The following is a 24,915-nucleotide window of genomic DNA, read 5'->3' as shown; positions in this document are numbered from 1 at the left end:
TGGTGAGAGAGAAGTATAGTTCATCAGATTCTCCTGCCTTTGAGGTATCACAGAAGCAGAACCACTGATTTTTTTAAAAATGAGTTTATGTCATTATTGCTTGCTTGCTAAGTCACTTCAGTTGTATCCAACTCTTTGCAACCCTATGGACTATAGCCCACCAGGCTCCTCTGTTCATGGGAGTCTCAAGGCAAGAATACTAGAGTGGATTGCCATTTCCTTCTCCAGGGATTCTTTCCCACCCAGGGATTAAACCTGCGTCTCTTGGGTCTCCTACATTTGCAGGCAGGTTCTTTACCACTAGCGCCACCTGGGAATGTCAGTATTACATTTCAATAAATCAAAACAAGAATAAGAATAGGAAACAGTAAGAGAACTTTGGCCCATCCCTACTCTTAGCCCCATGTAATGAAAGACGGTTGCCTCTTGTTTTCATTATAGTGCAAGCTCAGTCACTGAGTCACATCCAACTCTTTGAGACCCCATGGACTATAGCCTGCCAGGCTCCTCTGTCCATGGAATTCCTGACAAGAATACTGGAGTGGGGTGCCATTTCCTCCTCCAGGGGATCTTCCCAACCCAGGGATCGAATCCACATCTTCTGAGTCTCCTGCATTCAGGCGGATTCTTTACCACTGAGCCACCTGGGAAGCCACAGGTGATCTGAATTACTCAAACAAAACCAATTTTTGTACAATGTATTTTGGGGCAGTATCATATCCCAGGTATATTAATTACAATGACTGCATTCTGAATGGACACCACTATGAGTCCTAGGGCCTTTAAAATGTCTAAGTAGAATAACCGAAAATACCCCAGTCACCAAGAAACTGCTTTTCCTTTGATGGTATTCAGCTTCCACATTTGCCTTCTTCATCAGAGACAAACAAAAGTATGTTTTTTTGTCAGAGGCCCACACGATTTTTTTTTAAGTAAACAATAATGAAAGCTCTGTTGCAACAAACAGTATTATCTCTTTACCAAAATGCATTTAGTTCTTTTAAGTACTATGCTTCTCAGCATAGCTCTATAGGGTGATTCTTTTTCAATGCCTTTCAAGTTTAACAAGAGAATGGAACAGAAGATGAGATAATTTAAGCAGCTGGCCCCAAGACACACAGCTAGTAACTGGCTGTCAAGTATTGCAATCTAGTGCTTTTGACTTTGGCGTTCCTGCTTAGATCAATGAGTTACACCCATGTGGCCGTCAATTCGCTAAACAGGAATTCTCTGTTTTTACTCCTTTTCATACTTATTGATATTATTAAGCAGTTTATAGCTTCTTTTCTAAAAACTACCCCATTTCTCCCTCAGGTCACCTACAAAGGATGACAATATATTCAAGCAGAAGATAATATCAGACGCTAACAGAAGAAACAGTCACTAGTGAAAAGATGTAAAGAACAATTCTAGAAATGGACAAATCATGAGTTGGGTCTCTACTCTCCACTGCTTTAGTTCAGCACTTCCTAGAAAATGTTCCTCAAAATTTAGTGGTCTGATACTCAACAAAAGGGATCCATAGTCAAATCAGAGAATGCCAAGTTAAACATGTTTTTATACTGCAAGATTTGTCAGAGCCTTTAGTAGGCTAATATGCACTGGGACTCTGAAAGATAAAGGGATATAATTTGAAATATTTTACCAGATTTGTGATTCAAAATCTTTTTTCCCCAAACCACCATTCCACAGAGCCCACTTTGGGAACAAGCCTTTATTATGAGACACTGTTTGGTTTCTAGGCATTCAAAGATGATTACAACCTAGTATCATGCCTCTAGAAGCTCATGGTCTGAGGGGGGATGGATATATCATAATACAGTGTGGTATGTGTTTTAACAAGGTATAAACACACTACTGTGGCATCAACAGAGACTAAAGAAATTCTGCCTAGAAGCATCACAAAAGGGTTGACATCGAACTAGAAATTTTCCTGTGGAATTGTACATATAGAGGGTCATTGCTTTTGAGGATTTTAACACTTCATCTTAGCCAAAAGGCCAAAAAGTGATACAGAGTGTTTCTTTAATCTGTAACTATCTAATTAGATTTTTTACTGCAAGCAGTGCAAAATGAGACATCAGTATTTCATGGGGGTGGGGGGGTGGAAGATGGTTATTTCTTTAAATAATGCCTGCATCCTTCATTAGTTTGGTGCTGAGGACTGCCTGCCCGCCCAGTCCTCTCGCAGCTAAGAAATATTCCCTACAAAGTAGGAACAACCCTTTGATTCTATAAAATGCACTGTTTCAAAGGGTCTCCCAAATTTATCATCTTTTCCATTGATCAGTGGAGACAATACAATCACTAATCTCAGAAACTCTAGTTCACTGAACTCTAGCTAAATGTCAAGAGTAATTTTTAAACATTATACTACACATTGAAAAATATACACCTCTGATGAAACCCAGACTGTTTTGCAGAAATAGATTCTTTAAAAAAAAAAAAAAAGAAAAAACAACAAAAAATAGTACACAACTAATGACTGAATCCAGTCTTCTGCGTCTGCAGTACAAAGCATACATTCAGCCTCTAATTGAATAAATATGCAAGTATTCAGATTTCTGTAGATATTGCTGTTTTGCGAATGCAGTAATAAATTAAAAGCTTTACATTGCATTCCAACCACATATAAAGGGTTGATTCAGACCATTGGCCTCACACTAGAATCCAGCGCGGCTCTCCTATGTTTTACTGATTACAAAGAAAAACTTTTTATTCTAGTAGCTTAGTTACAGACCAAGCAATCACACTCAATTTTTTCCTCCTCAATGGCTAACGGAATTCAAATGGGCCTAAAAACCATGCGGTTGTTACATTTGATTTGTTCAATGTACAAGATAAAGTAGCTGACAGTATTTCTATTTAAATCAATATAAGTCACACACACACAAAATTTTAATTCAGCAAGAAAGGTTTTCTCGTGGCTCATTTCAGTGACATGAGTTGAGATTCAGTCATTGGAGGCTGCTGCTCCTTTCCTTTCTTAAAAAAGGAGACTTTGGCCAAGGACTTGTTTCTCTCACAATTCTTCAGCTCTGTATAACTAGCGCAAGAGGCCATGGCCAGAACTGATATAAACCAGCGCTCTCCCCGTACTCTTTAAGGGTAGCAACCACAGCCTTCGGAGAAAAACCAAAGGCACCCTGTCAGTTACAGCCTGCCTTCATTCAACAAATGGATTAGCAGCAATGTTTTCACCACCAAGCAGGACATCTTGAAAACCTAATATGGCAAAATGGAAACCTGCAAATGGTCAGCGGCTACTCTGGTGTAGCTGAAATGGGCTTATTGATGATCATAAACATCCTTGAGCCTTCATAAACATGTAAGGCTTCTGCACCTCATGAATTGCTTTAGAAATGAAACAGAAAGAGGCTGAAGCTTCAGAGAGAGCTGCCACTTTCTCTCTCCAGGCTTTGTTTGACACCCAACCAATCTGTTTAATCAAAAGCACTCTTTTCTGTCCAGAGATGACTCTCTGGAAATTGTAAAAAAAAAAAAAAAAGAAAGAAAGAAAGAAAGAAAAGAAAAGAAGTGCCTCTGTTGGGAAATGAGTTGGTGGCAGGCCACCTGCTTGCCTGCTCCTTCACGATGATAAAGGTAAGTTGAGGGCAGAGGATCTGCAAACTCGTGTGTGAAATGGACAGAACAAATGGCCTGGCATCAAGTAGCTTCTGGATGTGTGCCCAAAATGTCCAGAAAAATAGCTCTCCTGAAACAGGAGCTGCCACGAGGGTGAGTCTTACTGCTTTCACATGCATCAACAGTACAAAAGAAGGTCAAGGAATTGCCATGCCACAATGAAAGGGATATTCTTTCTATAGGAAACAGAAGAGTACCCATCACAACCATTCTTAAGGACAGTACCCCATTCACATAACAAACTGATCTGTAGTAAACCCTTACACCTTCGACAGATACAGATCCTTCATCTTGCCTTGCAGCTAAGGAATTTGAGATAATTAGGAACACTGTGGTCCAAGAAATGACAAGCAAAATCAAAAGCAGTCTTGAGTTTGGTGTATACATATTAACACTTAAATGCATCTCCCTAATAAGTTTCAGGATTAACAAATGTTTGTCAAAAGAAACTGTGCTGAGCAATTGAAATCTGATTTGAAATGGGACCACGACAGTCTAATACATATATGCATGAAATGGAGAAGCTGCCTAACAGGCGTAGCTGACACCAAATATGCAATTTACATACATTACACACTAATAATCTCAATTTTAATATTATTCTTTAAAAGCAACTGGATGGGTGGTGAAGTTAAAGGGTTCCTTTTGTAAAATGTGAACAAGAACAAAAGTTGATCCTGGCGTCTTCTGCCATTAACCGCAATCTCGTTAGTATAAAGATCTATCGGCTCTTTCTTGGTTCTGTTTCAGAGACAGCATCTCATCCCCACAAAGCTGTGATGATTCAACCAGACTTAACAGAGGAACAGTCCATAAACTTGATGAGATCTGCAGACCTACTCTTTGTTCCTGAGGTGCTGAGTGGTGAGCAAACATTCAAGCATGTTGAAGCCTGGTACACAAACCTTTATGAGAAATTTTTTCTTTCCTCAGTAGATTATCCATGAAATAGGACAGGTGTACTGGTTATTCAATTACATCTTACCCAAGACCTGGACAAAATTTGCAGTGAGGTCTGTGAGCGTAGATCTTACCATGGGGATTTATTAATAACAGTTAAACGTTGTCTAAAACAAAACTTTTTTTGTAATTTAAGCCTATTTTCTTATTTTATCATTGGTTTCACTCATAAAACCAGAAACAAAAATCACTCCATCTGTTCTAACATAAAATATGTTCATAATAATACAGATTTATACCAAATGTATTTTTAAGTATTGCTGAATTGAGACAGTACTCAAAATTTATAGCCTCTGAGGTTGCAAAGAGGACTTCCTCTTTTTAAGGAAGAAAATGCTTAAAATGAACACAGCAAAGGCTCAGAAAGCTTCTTGGATATCAAATGGCTCCACAGGAAAAAAAAAATGTCAATGATATAAGAGTAAATGAATCAAAACCATATGGATCAAATTTTCCCTAAAATACACAGTTTGAAAAATTAAGGAGGAAAAGTGCTTGGCAAAATGTGTTTTAGGTTTTACCAAACCCAAAACATTTGAAGAATCATTTGCAATGGTTGATGAACTCTAAATGCAGCCAAGTTGGCCCATTTTTGTATACTACATAACAACAACAACAACAAAAAAAGCTTCCTAGAAACCTGTAACCCACTGATACTGTATTTCACTCAAGAAATCATTAGAAGCTGTCACCAAAAACTGTGGAGTTTTGTAGGATTTGGGTCGGGGAGGGGGGGTGGTTTGAAATGATATAAGTTTGTTCATTTTATTGGCCTTGTCTTGGAGGTTTGGCTATGTGTGTTTTGGAGGTGGGGGAGCAGTCAGGGTAGTATTTCTTGCAAAGAAAAGTTAATTAGAAGAACATGGGCCAAATGTTAATTAGTCTCACGTCTCAAGCATCTGGTTGTATTTGCTTGGCTCCATATTCCAAGTCGGCGTTCCTTTTTCTCCGCTGCACATGCAGGAAGGTGCTGGGAACACACCAGCTGGGTTTGGAGGGAAAATACATGGTCTCTATTTCCCTGTTTTCTTTCTGTGGTGTCCCCACACCAAGAACACATAACTTTTCAAAAGAGGGCGCTACTGCAGGGTACAGTGAGTTGAACAGTTTTCTTCTCAGGGGGTATTTTGTCATTTGTTATAAAAGCCTCATCTTCTAGAATGGTTACGTAGAAATTCCAAGACAGAAGAAAATTTCAAGGGAATTATCCTATTCTCCTTCCACCCAGCACTGAGAATCTCAAGGTGTCTTAACAAATCCAGCTTTGGAGGGAGCGTGAAGCCCAGTCATTCATCTGTGAAGCCTTTCCATTCTCCCCGCTGGAAAATCTGTGCTGGACCCCATGAAAAACTTTCTATGACATCATGCCTCTTTGGCAAATTAAATGTGTAATTTGGCTTATTAAAGAACTAGTAAAACTGGAAGAGAGATTTCTCTGGTGGTCCAGTGGTAAAGAATCTGCCATCCAATGCAGGGGACGTGGGTTCGATCACTGTTCAGGAAACTAATATCCTGTACCACAGGGCAACTAACACCGTGAGCCATAACCAGAGAAGCCTGCATGCCACAACGGCACGCCACGCACTGAAACTAGTGAAGCCCACACACCGCAACTAGGAAAGCCCGTGTGCCGTAATGAAGACCCAGCACAGCCAAAAAAGCCTGGAAGGGAGACAGACTTGGCTTTTACCTCTGCCCGTGACTCTGACTGTGTTACACTGGCCTCAGCTTTTCCATAAATAAAATGGATACAGTTATGGAGTCCCTCGAACAAAATACACTTGCCAACAATTCAGTAATGCACAGGCACTTTCAGCAACTTGAGGAAGGATATGACCAATGTCTCTAAAAGTTTTGATCAGAATTCTGAGATTCAGAATGTCACACATGTTTGTCAATCTGTTGCTACTCTCATCTGACCAACTGGACTGTGACCTTTTCCTGAGTCACTGCTTCACATCCATCCCTCCTAAAGCTGAGAATTTCTCAGAGAAAAGCACTGAAGGCATCTAAGAAACACCCTTTGACTCATGGCTCTGATGCCAAGCCTTAAAAGAACCTTTGTTTGAGGGAGTAGATAGATATGTTAAAGGCCCCAGAGGAAAATCAACTAAATCCCACACACAAACTGTAAGGAATAATTTGCTTATCATAAAGGTGTCTATTAATTCCATTAACTAGAAAGCTGACTTTACAATAGTTCACACACATTCTAACGCATGATTTCCAAGTCTGAAGGGCAAATGATACATCAACATCAATGCCACGAGGAAAAAAATCAAATAAAATGCACAAATAAAATGGCATCTACTAAAGAGATCTGCAATGAACTGATGATAATGACTCAAAAAACTTTAGATCCAATTTCATTTAAATTAATAGATAAGAAAAGATCTATGATGAAGTGTAAAGGCAGGGAAAAGGCAAAATGGAAGCTTACATATTTTATGATATAGTACATACATACTATCTCAATTACATATGTATTTTTAAAGCATAACACCCAAAAAAAGCTGGAAGGCAAAATGCAAAAATATTAGCAGTGGCTGCCCAGGGGGATTTTTCCTACTCCAGAGGAAGGAAATCTTAAAAAAAAAAAATTTTTTCCCATTTTCTACAATAACCATAAAGTACTTTTAATTACTAGGGGAAGTTAAAACATTGATAAGAAAAATGCATAAAGCAAAAAAACATGTAAAGAGTGCATTAGCAAACAGTGTTAATTAACCCCAATCCAAAAGTTTAGAAAACTAGCTTCTATAAAATGATTTTAAAATATGAATAAAGCCCCCATCTTTATTTATTTTTTTTAATCTGTCTTCTCTCCACCCAACTGGGTGCTGCAAGTAAGGAGGTTCTAGAAGAGGAGCCAGGAATTCTGTCTAGTCCCAGCTCTCTCACTATCAGCGCTATGGCCACAAGTTCTCTGAGCCTCAGTTGATTTGTCTGCATATCAGACTTCCAGACAGAGATAGGAAGTGCAAGAGTTGGAGAAGAGGAAAAATGGCAGTTATAGGATTAGTTCCTTTAAGATTTTTTTTTTTTGATGTAGACTATTTTTAGTGAATTTGTTACAATATTGAATTTGTTACAATATTGCTTCTGTTTTGATTTTTTGGCCCTGAGGCATGTGGGATCTTAGCAACCAGGGATTAAAATGCATGTCCTGCAATGGAAGGCAAAGTCTTAACCACTGCACCACCAGGGAAGTTCCCCATATTTAATATTATATGATCCAATATATTAATAAGCACTTCCCTATAACAAGCAAAAAGACTTGGCCATCACCATTCTTTACCCTTTTCTTTAGATAACAGGTAAACCAGCTGTTAAATGTGGACTCTTTTCTTCAATTTTCTTTACAATATTTTTTTAACTTTTTTATTGGGGTATAATTGCATTACAATGTTGTGTTAGTTTCCACTGTACTACAAAGTGAACTGGCTCTATGGATACACACATCCCCTCCCTCTTGGTTCTTTGGCCACACCCCATGTCATGGCGGATCTAGTTCCCTGGCCAGGGATCAAACTCACACCCCCTAGCATTGGAAGGCAGAGTCTTAACCACTGGACTGCCAGGGAAATCCCTATGATATTTTTAATAAAGACAGACAGACAACCAAAAACAGTGGACACATCCCTCTTTGCTTAAATAGAGGCATTCCTGAGAAGTGATCAGTCTCAAAGGCTATAGAAATCTGAGTCCTAATTCCCAATTCTCCTAATGCTCCTATTCCATCTATTTTGTAGATACATCTGGCAAGATGTTGATTCACTCAGCTATTTTTCTCCAATTTTTGCCTGAGGAAATAAGGAGGAACTTCATATTATTCATCTCTCTTCTAACTCACTAGAGATGCTACAGTAACTAACACAAGTGGTGGTTTGAGGAGGAAATGTATGGTAGAAATGCAAAATACTCTGGATATCTGCAATATAATAAGTAAGGAGTTAACATAATGTATAAGAGTATTGTAAAGAAACACAGGAGAAGTTGCCTGTGGAATTTTCCATTGCTTGATAATGGAATCATTCCTGCCCTACTGCCAACTCTAGAATCACAGCCAGTCTTCTTGAAATCAAGGACTAACAGTTTCAAAGTCAAGTGCTAGTACCTCCACTTAAATAACAGTATAATACACGTGTTATAACATACAAAAGTAGACATCTATAATACAAGACACTAGCAGCTTCAGTGTCTTGAGAATACAGATTCATGTCATTTTTATTATACTCAACCACTGACAAATGCCAAGAGAATCCTGGGTCTTACCTTACAGAGTTGAAGTTTACTTTTATGCAAACTCTCAACCGAATCATGTTCACAAAAAACTTTTCTATGGCCCCAAACTACCTACTTTTTAAACTGCAGAGACAACAACTACTTCTGATGTTACTTGTAAACTGTGGGAGAAGCTTCTATGCTTTAAATGCAGGCCTTTAAACATGAATCTATTAATATAAGTCCATGATTTTCATGCAAAACCACAGTCACAAATGCCAGTACTTGAAATTAAGTCTATTAAAGTCCTGTGGGAAGCACGTCTATTGTTTTCATGTTGCTATTTTGCAGCGGAGGTTTAAAGCCACCTCTTAGTTTTTATCCCAGGATGTGCTATAGGAATCTATGAAACTTAATTACATTTACTGTTACAAAAAAGGATTTATGAACTTTTGCCTTTAGGCAGAAATGTTTATTTCATTGCCTTTGCTATTCATTCTTTTCAACTGCAACGGCTTTGAACTTTTCAGCTGCTCAGAGTTATCACCGTTGTGCAGAGCCCAGGAACTCCACTCCCAAGACGCAAACCACAAGTTGAAGAAAACGAAGAAGGCAAAGATATATGAGTCCTTCTTTTGGCCACCCTTTGTGCCATTAAAATCTCATTTTCTGCCTATTAGAATGCCCTCTTGGTGTTTAGGCAGTGGTGATAGTCAGCGATTAGTGTGTAATTGAGTATAATTGTCTTTTCACTTTTCATTTGTGTCATTCTGAGCTTCTCTCTGTTTTTCTAACCACCAAGAGGAAAAAGGGGGTTAAGAAAAGATAAAGCTGTTAAAACTCTCACTCTCAGCCCTGAAGAGATTCTTGATTGCAATTATAGATTGCAACCCCTTCGTGACATTTCTCCAAATTTAGCGGGCAGCTCTCCTCGCCACCTGGGCCAAGTGCTCTCTAATAAAATCAAGTGATCTGTATTTAAACAACTGCTAATAATGTCAACCCCAGACAGATGCCACATGTAGGAAATTTAACCAACCCTCTGACATGCAATTATCAAGGCAATTTATTAATATAATCTCTCAAGAAAAGCTCATAGTCCAATGCAAATTAGAAAAACAATTACAACATTCAAATTTCTATATATTCCCAAGGAGGAGTAATTCTCCTAATTTTTGCATTTATAACTCATTTATCCCAGAGTTCTGCAGCCATCAGATGGGTCATTCTCCACACAACTTGTTAACCTTCTCTCTGAAATTATAGGAAAGCTGTGGTGATTTCTTATTAAGCGTTCTTGCTACAACCCTACCAGCTGACCAAATACCATTTTAAAAAATGTGTGTGAACTTCTTAGCCAAAACCCAGAGCTACTGCATGTGGAGAAGATGACGCCTTGACAACTAAGTATAAACAGAAAATCTCCCCGATTATGAAAAAAGTCGCTTGAATTTTAAGTCTAAGCTCTAACTTTTGATATAGGCCGTAAGAAGGGTGGAGAGAAAGGAAACCAGAAAACTGAAATCATGTGGCTTGTATAAAGAATATATTATGGTTTAAATCTGGCAATTCATTATATGACTGCCTCGGGGAATTGACTATTTGGTTCTGGTATACAGCAGCTCGTCTGTCTGGAAACACGGGACTGACCTGAGGTGAAAGGCCATTGCCAATGGCGGGGTTCATGGGGTTGGAGGGCCCGGATGGAGGCACGAAGCTGTCTGTATAGCTGGAAAATCCATGCCTGGTGCTGGGAAGGCAGTAGGCAGAGCTGCTGTCCGGATTGGAAGGAAGAGTGCTTTGGTGTACAGTGCTCGGAGGAAGCGGCTGAGGTCTGTGGACGGTGCTGCTGGGGTCCGACACGGCTGCAAGGAAGAAGGTTATCGGCCATAAATCTCCTTTGGAGGCCGGCAGAGAAGGTTCAGTGCAAAAGCTCGCAGTCTCCGAGCCATCAGCATATCCACTGGTCAAATAAATGTAAATTTCATACTGCACTTCTTGATACGTAAATATAGAACCACATACAAATAGAGCCACATCTCTTCCGCACCTATGTACAAGTACATAGTTTATTTATAGACTTCCAAGGAACACTTAACCAGAACAGGAATTCAGAAATCACATTAACAGTGAGAACACACCCATACTAGTAGTAAATGTTACTAATCAACATAAAGATTAACCAACGTAAGAATTGCGTCTTAAATTTCTTATCAAATAAACTTCCAAAACACCTAAACATTAGTGTGATGGTATAGTTTCAAATGCCCGCAATGCTACCTTTTGTAATCCAAAATGATTTAGTCTTCTTATTTATCCCATTCACCTCTATACACTAACATTTTGTTGCTGTTGCTAAGCTGTGTCTGACTCTTTGCAACCCTGTGGACCATAGCCTGCCAGGCTTTTCTGTCCATGGGATTTCCCAGGCAAGACTACTGGAGTGGGTTGCCACTTCCTTCTCCAGGGGATCTTCCTGACCCAGGAATCGAACCCATGTCTCATGAGTGGCAGGCAGATTCTTTAGCACTGAGCCACCTGGGAAGCCCATGCTCTAACATAGAAGGACTTTATCAAAGTTTACCTACCCTCAATTCCTACCCCAGTGAGGAGCCATCAGAACTTCAGTTAATTGCAGACTGGAGTACAAACATAGAGGTTTTAACAAAGGAAAAGCCAATTGCATGCTTATTTTGGGAGATTGTTTTGGTTTTGGTTCATTATTTGGTTTTGTTTTAAAATCCTGAAACAATACTATATTACAACACAGTTTAACTAGAGAGATTCAGACATGTCATAGAACAAACTATGTTTCTGAAAGGTGACAGGTACTTTCAGGACAACCTGATATAATGTAACAAACATACAAACAGCCACAGGGACATCACAGAAGATTTCACCATATAAAGTAAGCAGCAGGGAACAAGACCGGGAATTACGTTTTAACCCCTTGACTCCCTTCCTCCATACCTTGTGGAATAGCTGTGGGCTGGTAAGAGGTCTCCGACAGCTGGTACGTTGGTAGGGTCGGCATGGCTGTGGGAGGGAATCCCCCCGGAATGAGATGGTTGAAAGCCATCAGTTGATTGGCCCCAGCCTGCTTCCTCCATCTTGCACGGCGGTTGCTAAACCAGACCTATGGATTTAATTTAAAATTTGAGAATTTCACTGATGAAATAACAGTACATTCTTGAATTTTTCATGCTAAAACAGATTAAAGGCCCCTTACTGACAGGGCAAATGGACACAAGAGTCCTCTATCTTCTGGCTTGTATTGTCAGGGGAGAAAGCAGAGCTAGATGTCAGGGGTCAGTAGAGGAACTTCAAGGGCTTTTCGAGGTCTGGCAAGAGCCCCCATGAACTCTGGGGTGACTATGGGGGGATGGCTGAGCAGGGGTGCCATCACCCTCAGCACCCCCCCACCATCATGTACTACAGCACTTTAGGGAGGATCCAGGAGTCTCTATGGCCCCCTCCATGACATGTGTCCTCATTTGGCCTTGCCTACTGCACTAACCCTTGTATTCCATAGTCTTATCAATGTCTCTGTATTTCTATGAACATTATGTGCACAGCTCCTGAAAAGTCTTATAAATTGACCAGAAGGATAAGTGGAGCTATTGTTTACTGTCTCTTCCAAAATGTGAGACATTATACTGATCTTAATAGAAATAAATGTTGACGAGGTACTTCAAGAAAAGAAAGCATTTTATCTATGAAGATTCCTTACAAAATGAGTTTGTTTTATTATTTCTTTCCCTAACAGCTGTAAGCACCTATCTTTTTATCAGAGGGAAAAAGGAGTAGATAAGGTAGGATCCCTGAGCTCAAGGAGCTTACTGTCTTGTCTTCAAGGAATTCACAGAGCGGTCAAGGGCACCAAACTAATTGCTCACTAGAGGTAGAAGTTCCATGTTTGGAAATGCAGAGAATCAGGAAAACTTTTGTGAGAGACAGAATGTCAACTCGTTTTAAGCTTGGATGTGATTTCAAAAAGTGGTCAATCCAGACGGAAAAGATGATACAAGAGACCAGCATGCTTTAGAAAAGATGACTTGATTTCCCCACAGAACAAAGTTAACACTTAAGCAACTTAATTGTAAACCTCAAGTCACAAAATTTTTAAGAATGGAGGGAGGAATGTCTCCCTCCCTCCTTTCTTAAACAAGAGAGCCGAGTTTAATAAATACTTCACCAAGGCATCTGCTTAAACAACTTTTGCTATTCACTCAAGCATCTGTCTGAAAAGGAGTCTGGTCTTCTCTAGCCATGCTGCAAGATACTAGTAAGGAAAGCTGTTTGAACTTCCTCAGAACACTAACATTTAATACTCCTTAAGTATCCAACAGGAAAAGAAGGTAAGTCAATATTTTCTCAAGTTGATATATAATTGAATTAGAGTTTTACTTAACTTAATAAATTGCCACCTGGGATAATAGAACCAGGAATGGCATTCAATTTCGGTTCTGGATCAATTGTGTTTTCTCACTGAAAGTCGAAGTGTCTGTTACCATGACTCCCAGAGGCATCAGGGCAAAAAAACTGTTTTCAGGAGTGCTTGTAACAAGCTGGTTAGCCTGAGGAGGCTGAGGGTAAGGAATGAGGGTTGTATTCATGCCAGAGTGTACTGTACTATCCCATGCACTGTGGTCATATTTTATAGTATATAACCTCAAGATCAACGAGGCACATCTGGCTCAAGTGAAGGGTCCCCACACCCATCTTGACCAACCCATGTGCCGTGCATCTTCAGCTGCTTAGGCAGGGAGGAGAGTTGAATTTCCAAAAGTTATGATGTGACTTCACTCCTTCAGACTTACTGTCACCAAACCTACTGGTGAGACTCATTATGAAGATCTCAGAAGCTTGCCCTTCTGACATTATCAGAGCGTGTCTCCAATCTCTCTGGGCCAACTTCCTGCTGTAACCTTTAGATAAGTAAACCAAACTTGATTTATCCAGTGGGTGGGCTCTGCCTGGTTACTCCATCAATCCCAACCTACTTTTGATTTATGTTCATGCTAACTCCTCCATAACCCGATTTTTTAAAATCAAAAATGTCTTCATTCAGATAATAAATTAGAAGGAACATCATGACTTTCTACAAATCCCTTCAAAAGATTAAACCCAAAAGGCTAGGGGTACAAGGTTGTTTGGTTTTGTTTCATTTTTCCACAATGATACAAGTAAACATTGATGACATGGAATAAACCCACCAGGAGGTGGATTTATAAGTTCTTATATTTACCATACAGTATATATTATAACTACTGTAAAAGACGAGGAATAGTTGGAAAGCAAATCTTTACTGAAAAACAAACCTTTAACAGGAGGTTTAAGAGTTTCCCAAAGGAAGGAATTTAAATGTTGTTTAAATTCAGGCTAAAAAAATCCAGACGGCTATTTCTGAGAGAACCAGGGCTTCTTGAGGACTGAGCTGCATATCTCTGGCCAGCTAACCAGAGTTTTCTATCATCTTGCCCCGGCAGCCTCTGCATCTCCAAGAAGCAGCGAAACTGCCAGAAGTGGTGCTGAAGTAAAAATACACTGAAGCTGCAAACTGGGAAATGGTCCTTGCCTTCTTTAGGCTTTGAAACTCATAAAACACACATCTATTTTTAATAGAAAAAAGGTGCCCTTGAAATCACCTTCACTTTAAGTACCCAAGTGCTTCATTTTAAGCACAATGATTCTGGGGTGCTGTTATTACCCCATCTGTGACTGAAAGACATTCCCCTGGCACTCAGAAGTCCTACCTAACTCTTCCAATATTATATCACCTAATTCCTAGTAGACAATCAAGGAATAATCTACTGGATGACACGTGTAAGTGCATAAGGCTGAATAAAATAACTTAAAATGGGTGGAAAGTAAAAGTGTGAGTCGTTCAGTCATGTCTGACTTTTTGCAACCCCATGGACTTTAGCACACCGGGGTGCTCTGTCCATGGAATTCTCCAGGCAGGAATACTGGAGTGGGTTGCCATTCCCTTCTCCAGGGGATCTTCCCAACCCAGGGATCGAACCCAGGTCTCCTGCATCGCAGGGAGATTCTTTACCACCTGAGCTACCAGGGAAGTCCCAAAATCGGTAGAAGGTATTTATGATTCGGTTTTCACAATGACCAGAAACTTTTCTTCATTTTGAAAAGAGTAGCAATAGCAACAAACTGGCCTTTGAGGTTCTAGAGGAGAACATGAGTGTTCTACCAATTTCTTAGCCAGTAGAGCAGAAAGAACGAGTTTACAAAGTCAGCTTGTGGTTATGGCTGTTCAGTCAGTAAGTCATGTCTGACTCTTTGAGACTCCATGGACTGTAGCCTGCCAGGCTCCTCTGTCCTTTACTATCTCCCAGAGTTTGCTCAGATTTATGTCCATTGAGTTGGTGATGCTATCTAACAATCTCATCCTCTGCTGCCCCCTTCTCCTTTTGCCTTCAGTCTTTTCCATCTCAATGTCTGCTACCTTCCTGTTAAATGTCACTTTACAATCTCTAATTCAGTGCGATTTCACTCTCCCCGGCATTACCTGGCCTTTCACATCACTTTTTGCATAGTAAGGAAGTGGGGCAGGAGGCATATATCAGTGGATAACTCCTATCAGGCACAGTTGCTTATAATTGCCTGTGCAATATCACACAACAGCAGAACCTTCCCTTGCAGCAGGTTTTTATTTCATTTGATGAACTGAACCTGGTTCAATTTCACCTGCTCCCTCAGTCTTTCCCTGCCTGTATGTCTCTCTTCATGCTTTTGGAAATGATCTTCAGGTCCATTCTGGAGTAATATAACATCCAATGATTTTTTTGAAGCAAAATTGAAATTGATTGAAAGATCCCTATAATATCACAATAACTAGGGAAAAAAGACAATCACAAAAGAATAGGTTTTTATAAATTTTCCTCTTCCTGAATAAAATAAGTCACCAATTTATTCTCAGCAATAAAAGCTGGAAAAAAAAACTCAGGATTTTTAAAAATACAGTCATGCTTTTCATTCACATGCGAGCAATGCAGGCAAGAGTTGAATCCCAGCTTTTCCTGTCCCTTACTACCTCTGTAACCTTGAAAAATTTGCTTAACATCTGTGGGCCTCTGCTTTCTCATCTACTAAATGGGAGAAATAAAAAACTCCTTCACAGGATTAAATGAGACAACATAAACAATTAAATGAGACAATATAAACAAAGCTGGTAAAAGAATACTATAAAAAAAGGATAGTGTGTTCAGTAAATGTTAGTTATTAAGTAAAAATGTCACATTGAGAAATCCAAGAATTAAAGCCTAGCTTTGTTTTCTGAGTTCTGTCTATAGCCAAAGCCTTTCATGCCCCTGAGCAAGCAGGAAAGTGCCCAAATAACACCTCAAATAATTGAAAGCCAGTCTGGCTTGAACGGAGGCTTAGGTCCAAATTGCTTCCAAGTTTCATGGATTAGTGCTAATTGTCCCATGGTGTAAGCCTAATTTTGCTCTCAATAAATTACTGGTTCACATTTTTGGTGTGGTCCTCAAAAGCAATCTAACCTACTTTATTCCAGATGGGTTATTTCAAATACAGTTTGAAAAATGGGAAGAGAGTGTAATCATTAACCCTTAGAATTTACAACAAGATTACAAAATGTTTCATTAACTACCAGAGCTGATACTAAAGTGCCAATTACAGTACTTTCCAAGTAGGTAAATTCAGAACAAGCTGCTTGTTCCCTCACTCCACTCGCCCAGCCCTCCTACCACGGCTGCTACCCAGCCTAGACCACTGTGTGAAGAGCAGGATGGGGAGAGGACGGGCCAGGCTGACAAGAACAAATGGCATCTTCCTGTGAATATCACACATGAGGGCATACACAACTTTATATATCACAAGAGCAAACTGTGGCACAGATTGGTAGGATGACCACATTTTTGCTTCATTATGGAGTTCAGGGCCAAATATTTCATACCTTCTGAACTACAAAGATCTGTTAGATGGTTTTAAACCATCATTGGTTTTTTTTTTTTAGCTTGAAATGCCTTTTTTTTTTTTTTCATTTATTTTTATTAGTTGGAGGCTAATTACTTTACAATATTGTAGTGGGTTGTGTCATACATTGACATGAACCATCATTGGGCTTCCATGAGAATCCCAAATTATCAATGCAAGAAGCGTCCTGAGAGATCACGCATCTTAGGGGGTTTCAATTAATGAAATGAGCAAGGGGTGGTGATTTGTAAGAATATGAGGACAGCTAGCATCCCTCTCCCTATCTAACACTTGTGTGCACACACACACAGGCAAAAGCAGAACATCTGTGTACAAATGTCAAGTTTCCCAGGTCTCCTGAAGTCCATTCGTGATTATCCCAGTCATTCACGGACTCAGCCTAAGACCATCTGATCTAAATCCCATATTTTAAAAATAAAATTAGAAAAAATGAAGCCCAGTAGGATTAGAGCAAAATTAAGTGACTTGCTCGACAAAACCCTTTGGGTAAAGCTGAGACCAAAACCCACATCTTCTGATTCCTAGCTAAATCCTTTTTTCCACAAGCAGCTTTCTTTCCTGTCTTCCATTACATGGGTGGCAAGAATACTTGCCTGCTTTGTACAGTTCTTAGATGGAATATTTACTAAAACTTTTACACATCCTAAGTGTTTGCAAGTCACTCCTTACAAAATTGTAGTTTTTTGCCATTATTTTCATAATAACAGCTACCAGGAAAGTGAATTAAGCAAATTAAGTCTTTGCTGTACAGTAATTCTTAGACTGTATACTCAGATTCAGCCCTGATAAATATAACATAGTTACTGTCCAAATAAATTTTTTCAAATATTGATAAAGGTCTAAGTTATTAAAGCTTTAATCTCATCTTTATCCACAAGAGCTTAGAAATTTTCTTCCACGGAGGGAGGGGAATGTAGACACATTTGGGTTTTTTTTTTTTTTTTGGTTTGGTGTTGGGTTTTCCCAGGTGCCCCAAATTAAACTAACACACTCTCTGGCTATCACTCAAACCAAACTGACGCTGCGACTGCTTTCCCAGATCCTTCTAAAAACTAAAGGATTTTGTTCTGGCATTTTAATCAGTGATTAACTACTCCCTTCTTTTTCCTGCTGGGTTAAGTAAAAGATCCATATGCCGGGTGTTGTAGGGAATTTGTTAGGCTGTAGATCATAGCTGTGGTGCAAGACATGATGCGTCTCAAGGGAACTAATGAAGCCATAAGGAATGTAAAGAGTCACCGGGTTAAAGCCACATTAGGACAGCTGTTAGGTTAATGAGGGCCCTGCTGTGGAAAGGAGGTCACTGTACAGAAAAATATGAACCACTCTTTATCGGTTTGATCCCTTGTCCTCTGGAAGTTAATGGGCCACTCTTCCTCTCCTTCACATTTCCTGAAGCAGTGCCCGGCCCTGTACAAGCTGGATGCGGTTGAGATGAACTCTGTCCCCACATACGTGTCTTTTGCAATTGCAACAAGGAGGCAGAGGAACAGGGAACACTCTTCTCAGTTTTCCATCACTCTCTTTGTTTGATTCCTTTAAATCCAATGTTTATTTTTTGATTCTGAGGTCAGAACTGACCTCCAGTCTGTCTTAAACGCAGACCCAGTATGTGGGCTTGACCAGCCTCGGGGGACAGGGATCAGACCCTGGGATATAGAGGGCACTCAATAAAGGTTTGCCGAAAGAAAGGAAGAATGAATGGACCTCAACTTCACATTTAAACTGGGTGATCACAGAACTATAATAAAAGCAAACAGATTTGATGTAAATAATACATATAGCATTGTTATATAATTATAATATGCATACTGTATGTTACTATAAATAATATATATTATGATATTATACATTATATATGCTATATAAATATGATATATGAGTATATGTTACTATAAATAATATGTGATATATATATATATCATGATTTGTGATTGAAAAAGTGTTAGTCATTCAGTCATATATGACCCTTTGAGACACCATGGACTGTAATCTGCCAGGCTCCTCTGTCCATGGGATTCTCCAGGCAAGAGTACTGGAGTGGGTTACCATTCCTTTCTTTCGCCAGGCGATCTTCCCAACCCAGGAATCAAACTCAGGTCTCCTGTATAGCAGGCGGATTCTTTACCATCTGAGCCACCAGGGAAGCCCAGTTTGTGGTTAGAAGTGGTCATTTCTGGAAAGGAGCACTATACCCCAATGTCCTAAATACAGGGATTGAATAGGTCCAGCTGTAAAACGTTTGTGCTATAAATCCCAGCATATCTGGGACTCTTCGCTGCATGCACCTCCAGCTCACACAATCAGATGCCTACATTCCACCTTCCACAGCAGTTCTCTCCTTTCCATTCCCATTGCTGCTGACCTATTTCATGCCCACCACCTTCAGTGCCCTTTGCAGCAAATTTAACTGCCCTCCCTGAAACCCAAGCTCTCCACCAAATGTATGTAAGCACTCAAAATTCCACTATTGTTTATGCACCACCCCTACAGTCCACAGAGTGCCTGGTACATAACAAGGATCCCTGAAGTGATGAGTGAATAACAAGAATTGACACACCTCTCTATATGTTATGTCTGATAGAATCATATTCTACCCAGAATGACAACTGAAGGTAAGAATGCACATTTTCTAAGTACCAAAAATAAACACTAAGAAAAGACCCTGATGCTGGGAAAATTTGAAGGCAAGAGGAGAAGGGGGCGACAGAGGATGAGATGGTTGGATGGCATCTCTGATTCAATGAAAGTGAATTTGAGCAAAGTCCAGGAGCTAGTGAAGAACTGGCATGCTGTAGTTCATGGGGTTGCAAAGAGTCAGACAAGACTTAGTGACCGAACAAAAACAGCATACAAAGAAAGCAAACATTTCCAATCAGCTTCCTTCCTGCCACCCTACCACTCCCTCTATTTAACCAAATTGAACTATTCACTGTTTCCTCAACATGACTAGAGTGAAAATGAAAGTTCATCTGACATGTAACTCGTGTGCGTCCAGCCCTCTGTGCTTCTGCTCATTATTCTGTTACTAAAATGCTCTCCCCCCGGCCTGCCCAATGAATATCTATCTAGACCCAGAAGTCCATCTGAAAAAAAAGTCCATCTGAACCCTCCCTTCTTCATGAGCTCCCCTTGTTTACCCCAACAAGATCTCACACCTTTCCTCCTCTCAGCTCTCACTGCACTTCATTTCTCTCTAATACACTTATCATATCAGCTTTGCTTTCAAATTATTTGTGTGTTTACTTTATTACCCCATTTAACACTAGTTCCTTGAGAAATTTGTCTTCATTCATCTTAGTGTTCCTTGACTTTCCTAGCACTGTGACGATCAGATAGAAAGTCAAGCTGAGAAAAGCAATCTGACTTGGCTCTGCAGACTATAAGAGGCTATTCCAGAACAATCTGTGATGGGAGAGATAGTTAGATGCATAGGGGAAGGTGTCAAACAATCTAGAGACCACATCAACTGCCTAGTTCGCTGCCGAGTCCTCAGTCTCACTCTGACTATGAAAGTCAAGTATCTGGGAATAACATGACATTTCCGGATAAAGTGACTTCAACTCCTGGGCCAGTAAGGAATTCCAGGATACCCTGAGGCACTTGTAATCTTTCCAGCAGTGCTTTTCTACCTTGGGGAGACTGTTCATCATTCATAATGAAACATTATTCTATCACTCAATAGAAACAAATTACACCAAAGTAGCCTTTCTCCAGGGTTCAGAACACTTCTAAGTTCAAAAGGTAATTTTACATGTTCTTAAAATAATACAGCTACTTGAAAAGCTTCTAGACTTAAAGGAAAGGATTTTACCTTATACAACTTTGCACTTCTTCATGCTTGAATGGCTACAGAGAGGAAATATATGGAATCCAATTACCATGATCACTTACTAGCTACATGACTTTGGGTAGTTACTTAAATGCTCTGAGTCTCAGTTTCCTCATCTATAAATTGGGGATATTCATAGTACCAACCTAGGGTTTTAATGATAAGTAAATGAGTTAATCCATACAAAGCATCTAGAACAGTGCCTGGCACACAACCACCACTCAAAACTTCGTTGTTGTCCATGTACCACCCCCAAAATCTATGCCTTCCCTGGTACATAACAAGGATCCCTGAAATGATGTGTGAGGAACACGAATTGACATTCTTCTCTGTTACATTTGATACAATTATTAACACAGTCTCCTCATAACGACAAAGTCTAAAATAAGAACATACATGTTCATAAATACAAAATATACTAAGAATAGAAAGAAAGCTAATTAAATAGTTTAAAACAGTTTTAAACCTATACATATAAAATACTCGGATCAAACAATGTGACAGAAAAGAAGCCAAATATAGCCATCATATCAATAATTGGACTTACCAAACTATTAAGAGGAAAAAGGACATTTTCTGACTTACTGGTTAGCATAGTAAAAGGTTGCTGTATATCCCACAGACATACCTTGAGGAAGGGGGCAGGGGCGGGTGAGGGGGCAGAGACGAGGGGGGCAGGGGGGCGGGGGGAGGGGAGGAGCAGTGGCCGGAGGTGGTTGGACCACACAAGTGCAAATAAAAAGAAAAAGAAGTCATGATATTGCTATCATGACAAGGCAAAACGTAAAGGAAAGAAATCAGAAAGGGAGAACTTTATAATGTGAGAGGCGACCATTCACCATGAAGGACCATTCCTAACATATTTACCTTCTTGGTTTGAAATACGCCTTAGAGAAGAAGATGCTCTTGTTCCCTGTCTGGGTTTACACAGGACGGGATGTTGGGATGTCGGTACCTGTACTCGGGCCTCCGTAAGCTTTGCCCTCTGGGCCAGTTCCTCCCTGGTGTAAATGTCAGGATAGTGGGTTCTCTCAAAAGCCCGCTCCAGCTCTTCAAGCTGTTCGGCTGTGAAGGTGGTGCGGCTCCGGCGCTGTTTCCTCTTGAGGGGCAAGTCTGGTTCAGAGTCGATGTCAGAGCCTTCATCTGATTGCGGTGCCGAGGCTAAAAAGCACAGGAAAAAAGAAGTGATCTAATGTGTGTCAACAAACAAGTCGGGGGAGTTCCCTGCTAGCCAATGGTTAGGATTCTGGACGGTCACTGCCAGGGCCCGGGTTTGATCCCTGGTCAGGCAACTGAGATCCTGAAAGCTGCTTGATGGGGCCAACACATGGAGCAGCAGGGGGAGTCTGACCAAGATATAATGACTCAAATCCTAGTCTAAAGTACACTGCCAAAGTCCTCCCATAGACACCAAGTTCCTCCTAGCAGGATTACATTAAATAGTATTTAATCTCTTCCCCAACCCCATTTCCAGGCTCCCCTAGGCAGAAATAATTGCTCTCTGAATCTGTCATTCTAAGTCCATTACGAGCTCTCAAAAAGCAAGGATAGGCCTCCTCTATTTTTTCTGGCCCTCACCCTTAGCATTTAATGGATACTCGGTTCTTGTCCAATAAATGAATCACATTTAATTTGGTTCCTGATAAATTTTCACCAGCTCTTAGACCAGGAGAAAATTTGTTAAAGAGTGATTTTTAAAAATAAATATTCCAAAACTGACTTTGTATCTAAAAAAGCAATAATGGTAAACTATCACAGGATTCCTATAAATTTGTGGACTGTACCGCTCCTTATAAGAAAAACCATGTTAAATTTACTATCTCATGATCAGATATTAGGAAGTGCTTTAAGGGGAGTTTAGATATTGTTAATGCAAGTCTCAAGAACAGACGCAGGAAGAAGCAGGCATAGTCTAGTGAATTGTTTCTAAACAGAGATTCAGAGTCTGGATCTCTGCTGAATGGATAGGCAGCTGCTCAGAACTGCTGCCTAATTTGAGGCATAAATTGACGGTAAAGAATCTGCCTGTAGTGCAGAAGATGGGTTCGATCCCTGGGTCAGGAAGATCCCCTGAAGGAGGGAATGGCAACCCAGTCCAGTATTCTTGCCTGGGGAATCCCATGGACAGAGAAGCCTGGCAGCCTATACAGCCCATGGGGGTCACAAAAAATCAGATATGACTGAGAGACTTAGTGGATAAACCAGTAAGCAATCCACCAGCCAAGTTAAAAAAAAAAAAAAAATAGAGTGATACCAGTACTCTAACTTGAGGAATGCAGTGCAAAAATGAAAATGCAGAACCCTGCGTTCGAAAGTTAATCATGAATTTCAAGATGGCAAGAACAGAGTGTAAAGCCAAGCACAGGGCCCTTCTCTGCACGGGGGGCCCTGGGTGACTGAACAGGTCACATGGCCCTGGAGCCAGCCTTGCTGCAGCCCCCACTACAAAGCTTGAATTTGCCTGTGTATGAGCATGCTCAGGGAAGAAGACCTTCCAAATTGAGCATGCAGGTGCCTAAGGAAGAGGAGGGGGAGCTGGGAAATTAAGTAGAAATTTGTATTCGTGATGCAGTTTGGTGTGTGTGAGATGTAACTGTAACCAAGCACCTGTTGGCCAGCAGCAGGTGCTGCAGTTTGAGAACGCATCACACAGGGCTCTCAGCAGGAGAGCAGCTCCTCTCTCAGAGGCCTGGAGCTCCAGGCAGTGGCAGAGGCTGTCAGGCCATAAACTCTGAGCACAGCGCAGGAGCTGGAGCCACCGTGCTCCGGAACATATCCAAATGCACTCAGAAAACTCCCCAAACAACTGGGGGATCCTCTGGGGAAGCGGCCTATGTATGCTGCCAGCCAGATAATTGTAGATTACTAATTGGCTTCCCAGGTGGCACAGTGGTAAAGAATCCACCTGCCAATGCAGGAGATGAAAAAGACGTGGAATTGATTCCTGGGTCAGGAAGATTCCCTGGAGGAGGAAATGGCAACCCACTCCAGTATTCTAGACTGGAAAATTCCATGGACAGAGGAGCCTGGCAGGCTACAGTTCATGGAGTTGCAAACAGCTGGACATGACTGAGCAGACATAGACAGTGTCAAGGTAATTCACTTGCCCCCTCAGGCCGGAGGACTTGGGGAAATGCAAGGGGCGCTAGAAGCGATCTTAAAATGCAGTATCTCCTACAATACCAATTTTCTACTCTCTTGAGCTCAAACTTAATTCTGCCCCATGGAAATTTTAAATTTTAAATTTAAATGAAATTTTAAATTTCATTCAACTTCAGAATAAGCTATAATTTGCCCCAAAAAAGTACCCATACAAAAGAACTCATAAATATAATTCTAAGTTTTCTATTATTTTAATACTTCTACATTTTATTCACATTCAAATACTGTGAAATGAAGAAAGTACGTTAATAATATATATGACAAATTAAAGAAAACCAATTCTGGTACATAAAAGCAAAAGGTAATTATATAATGCCCTACTGTATGTTGGCTATTATGCTTGGTTTTTCAATTATGTTATCTAATTTAATATAAAATGGTCTAATTTAATGTAAATCTTATTTTAGGATATTTTAGCACTAACTGAAAGAAAGAAAATAGGCTTTTTTTAAGTATGGGAATATTTACAGGAGTATTAACATGCTGACTGCAAGCTGCAGTCCATGGGGTCGCAAAGAGTCGGACTCAACTTAGCAACTGAACAACAAACAACATTAACTTGCTAAGAAATATGTTGTGCACTGCATGCTAAACTTAAAAAGCAGCCAATACAACTTACATGTGTCTACCTTTAATAAATGTGAACCAAATTAAAAGGATGATAATTTGTGCATAATTGTAGGGCAGTGGTTCTCAAACCTCTGGAGCATCAGAATCACTGGATAAACTTGTTAAAACTCAGATGGCTGTCCCTTCCTCTGATTTCGTTGGTACGGAATGGGCTCTGAGAAGTCACATTTCTAAGACATTCCCTGGTGGCTGATGCTGATTTTATTGATCCTGGACTGACACTTCGAGAACCATCTCTACAGAAAATCCCAGACTAGTTATTTGCTTCCCCTGTAAAATTCCCGAGTATATAAAATATTTTCCACCACAATTTATCCAAAAACTTGCCCCTGCTTGTACTTTTTTCAATTACAAATAATATACTCAAGAAACAAATTACTCATCCCCCTAAGAAGAAAATAAATTTTTATAAAATGTATTCCTTCTACGCTTTCAGTTTTTGTTGCCTTGACTTTTTTGTCTAATGTGAATTCAGGTAAAAACTC

At 40.1% G+C, this 24,915-nt stretch overlaps 1 protein-coding gene across 1 annotated transcript in view; it reads right to left on the bottom strand.

Annotated features, from left to right (window-relative positions):
* Nucleotides 1-24,915, bottom strand: part of PAX3 (paired box 3) — a 98,196-nt gene that overhangs the window by 10,619 nt on the left and 62,662 nt on the right. The window contains exons 5-7 of the mRNA XM_043445949.1: nucleotides 21,594-21,799; nucleotides 11,800-11,965; nucleotides 10,480-10,694 (exon numbers count right to left, since the gene is read on the bottom strand). Coding sequence (XP_043301884.1) covers nucleotides 10,480-10,694; nucleotides 11,800-11,965; nucleotides 21,594-21,799 — 587 coding nt within the window. The remainder of the gene's footprint in view (nucleotides 1-10,479; nucleotides 10,695-11,799; nucleotides 11,966-21,593; nucleotides 21,800-24,915) is intronic.

Source organism: Cervus canadensis, chromosome 24, assembly GCF_019320065.1.
Source record: "Cervus canadensis isolate Bull #8, Minnesota chromosome 24, ASM1932006v1, whole genome shotgun sequence".
Classification (NCBI taxonomy): domain Eukaryota; kingdom Metazoa; phylum Chordata; class Mammalia; order Artiodactyla; family Cervidae; genus Cervus; species Cervus canadensis.
Note: the sequence above shows the minus strand (reverse complement) of the source record. Positions and strands in the feature narration are given on the sequence as shown.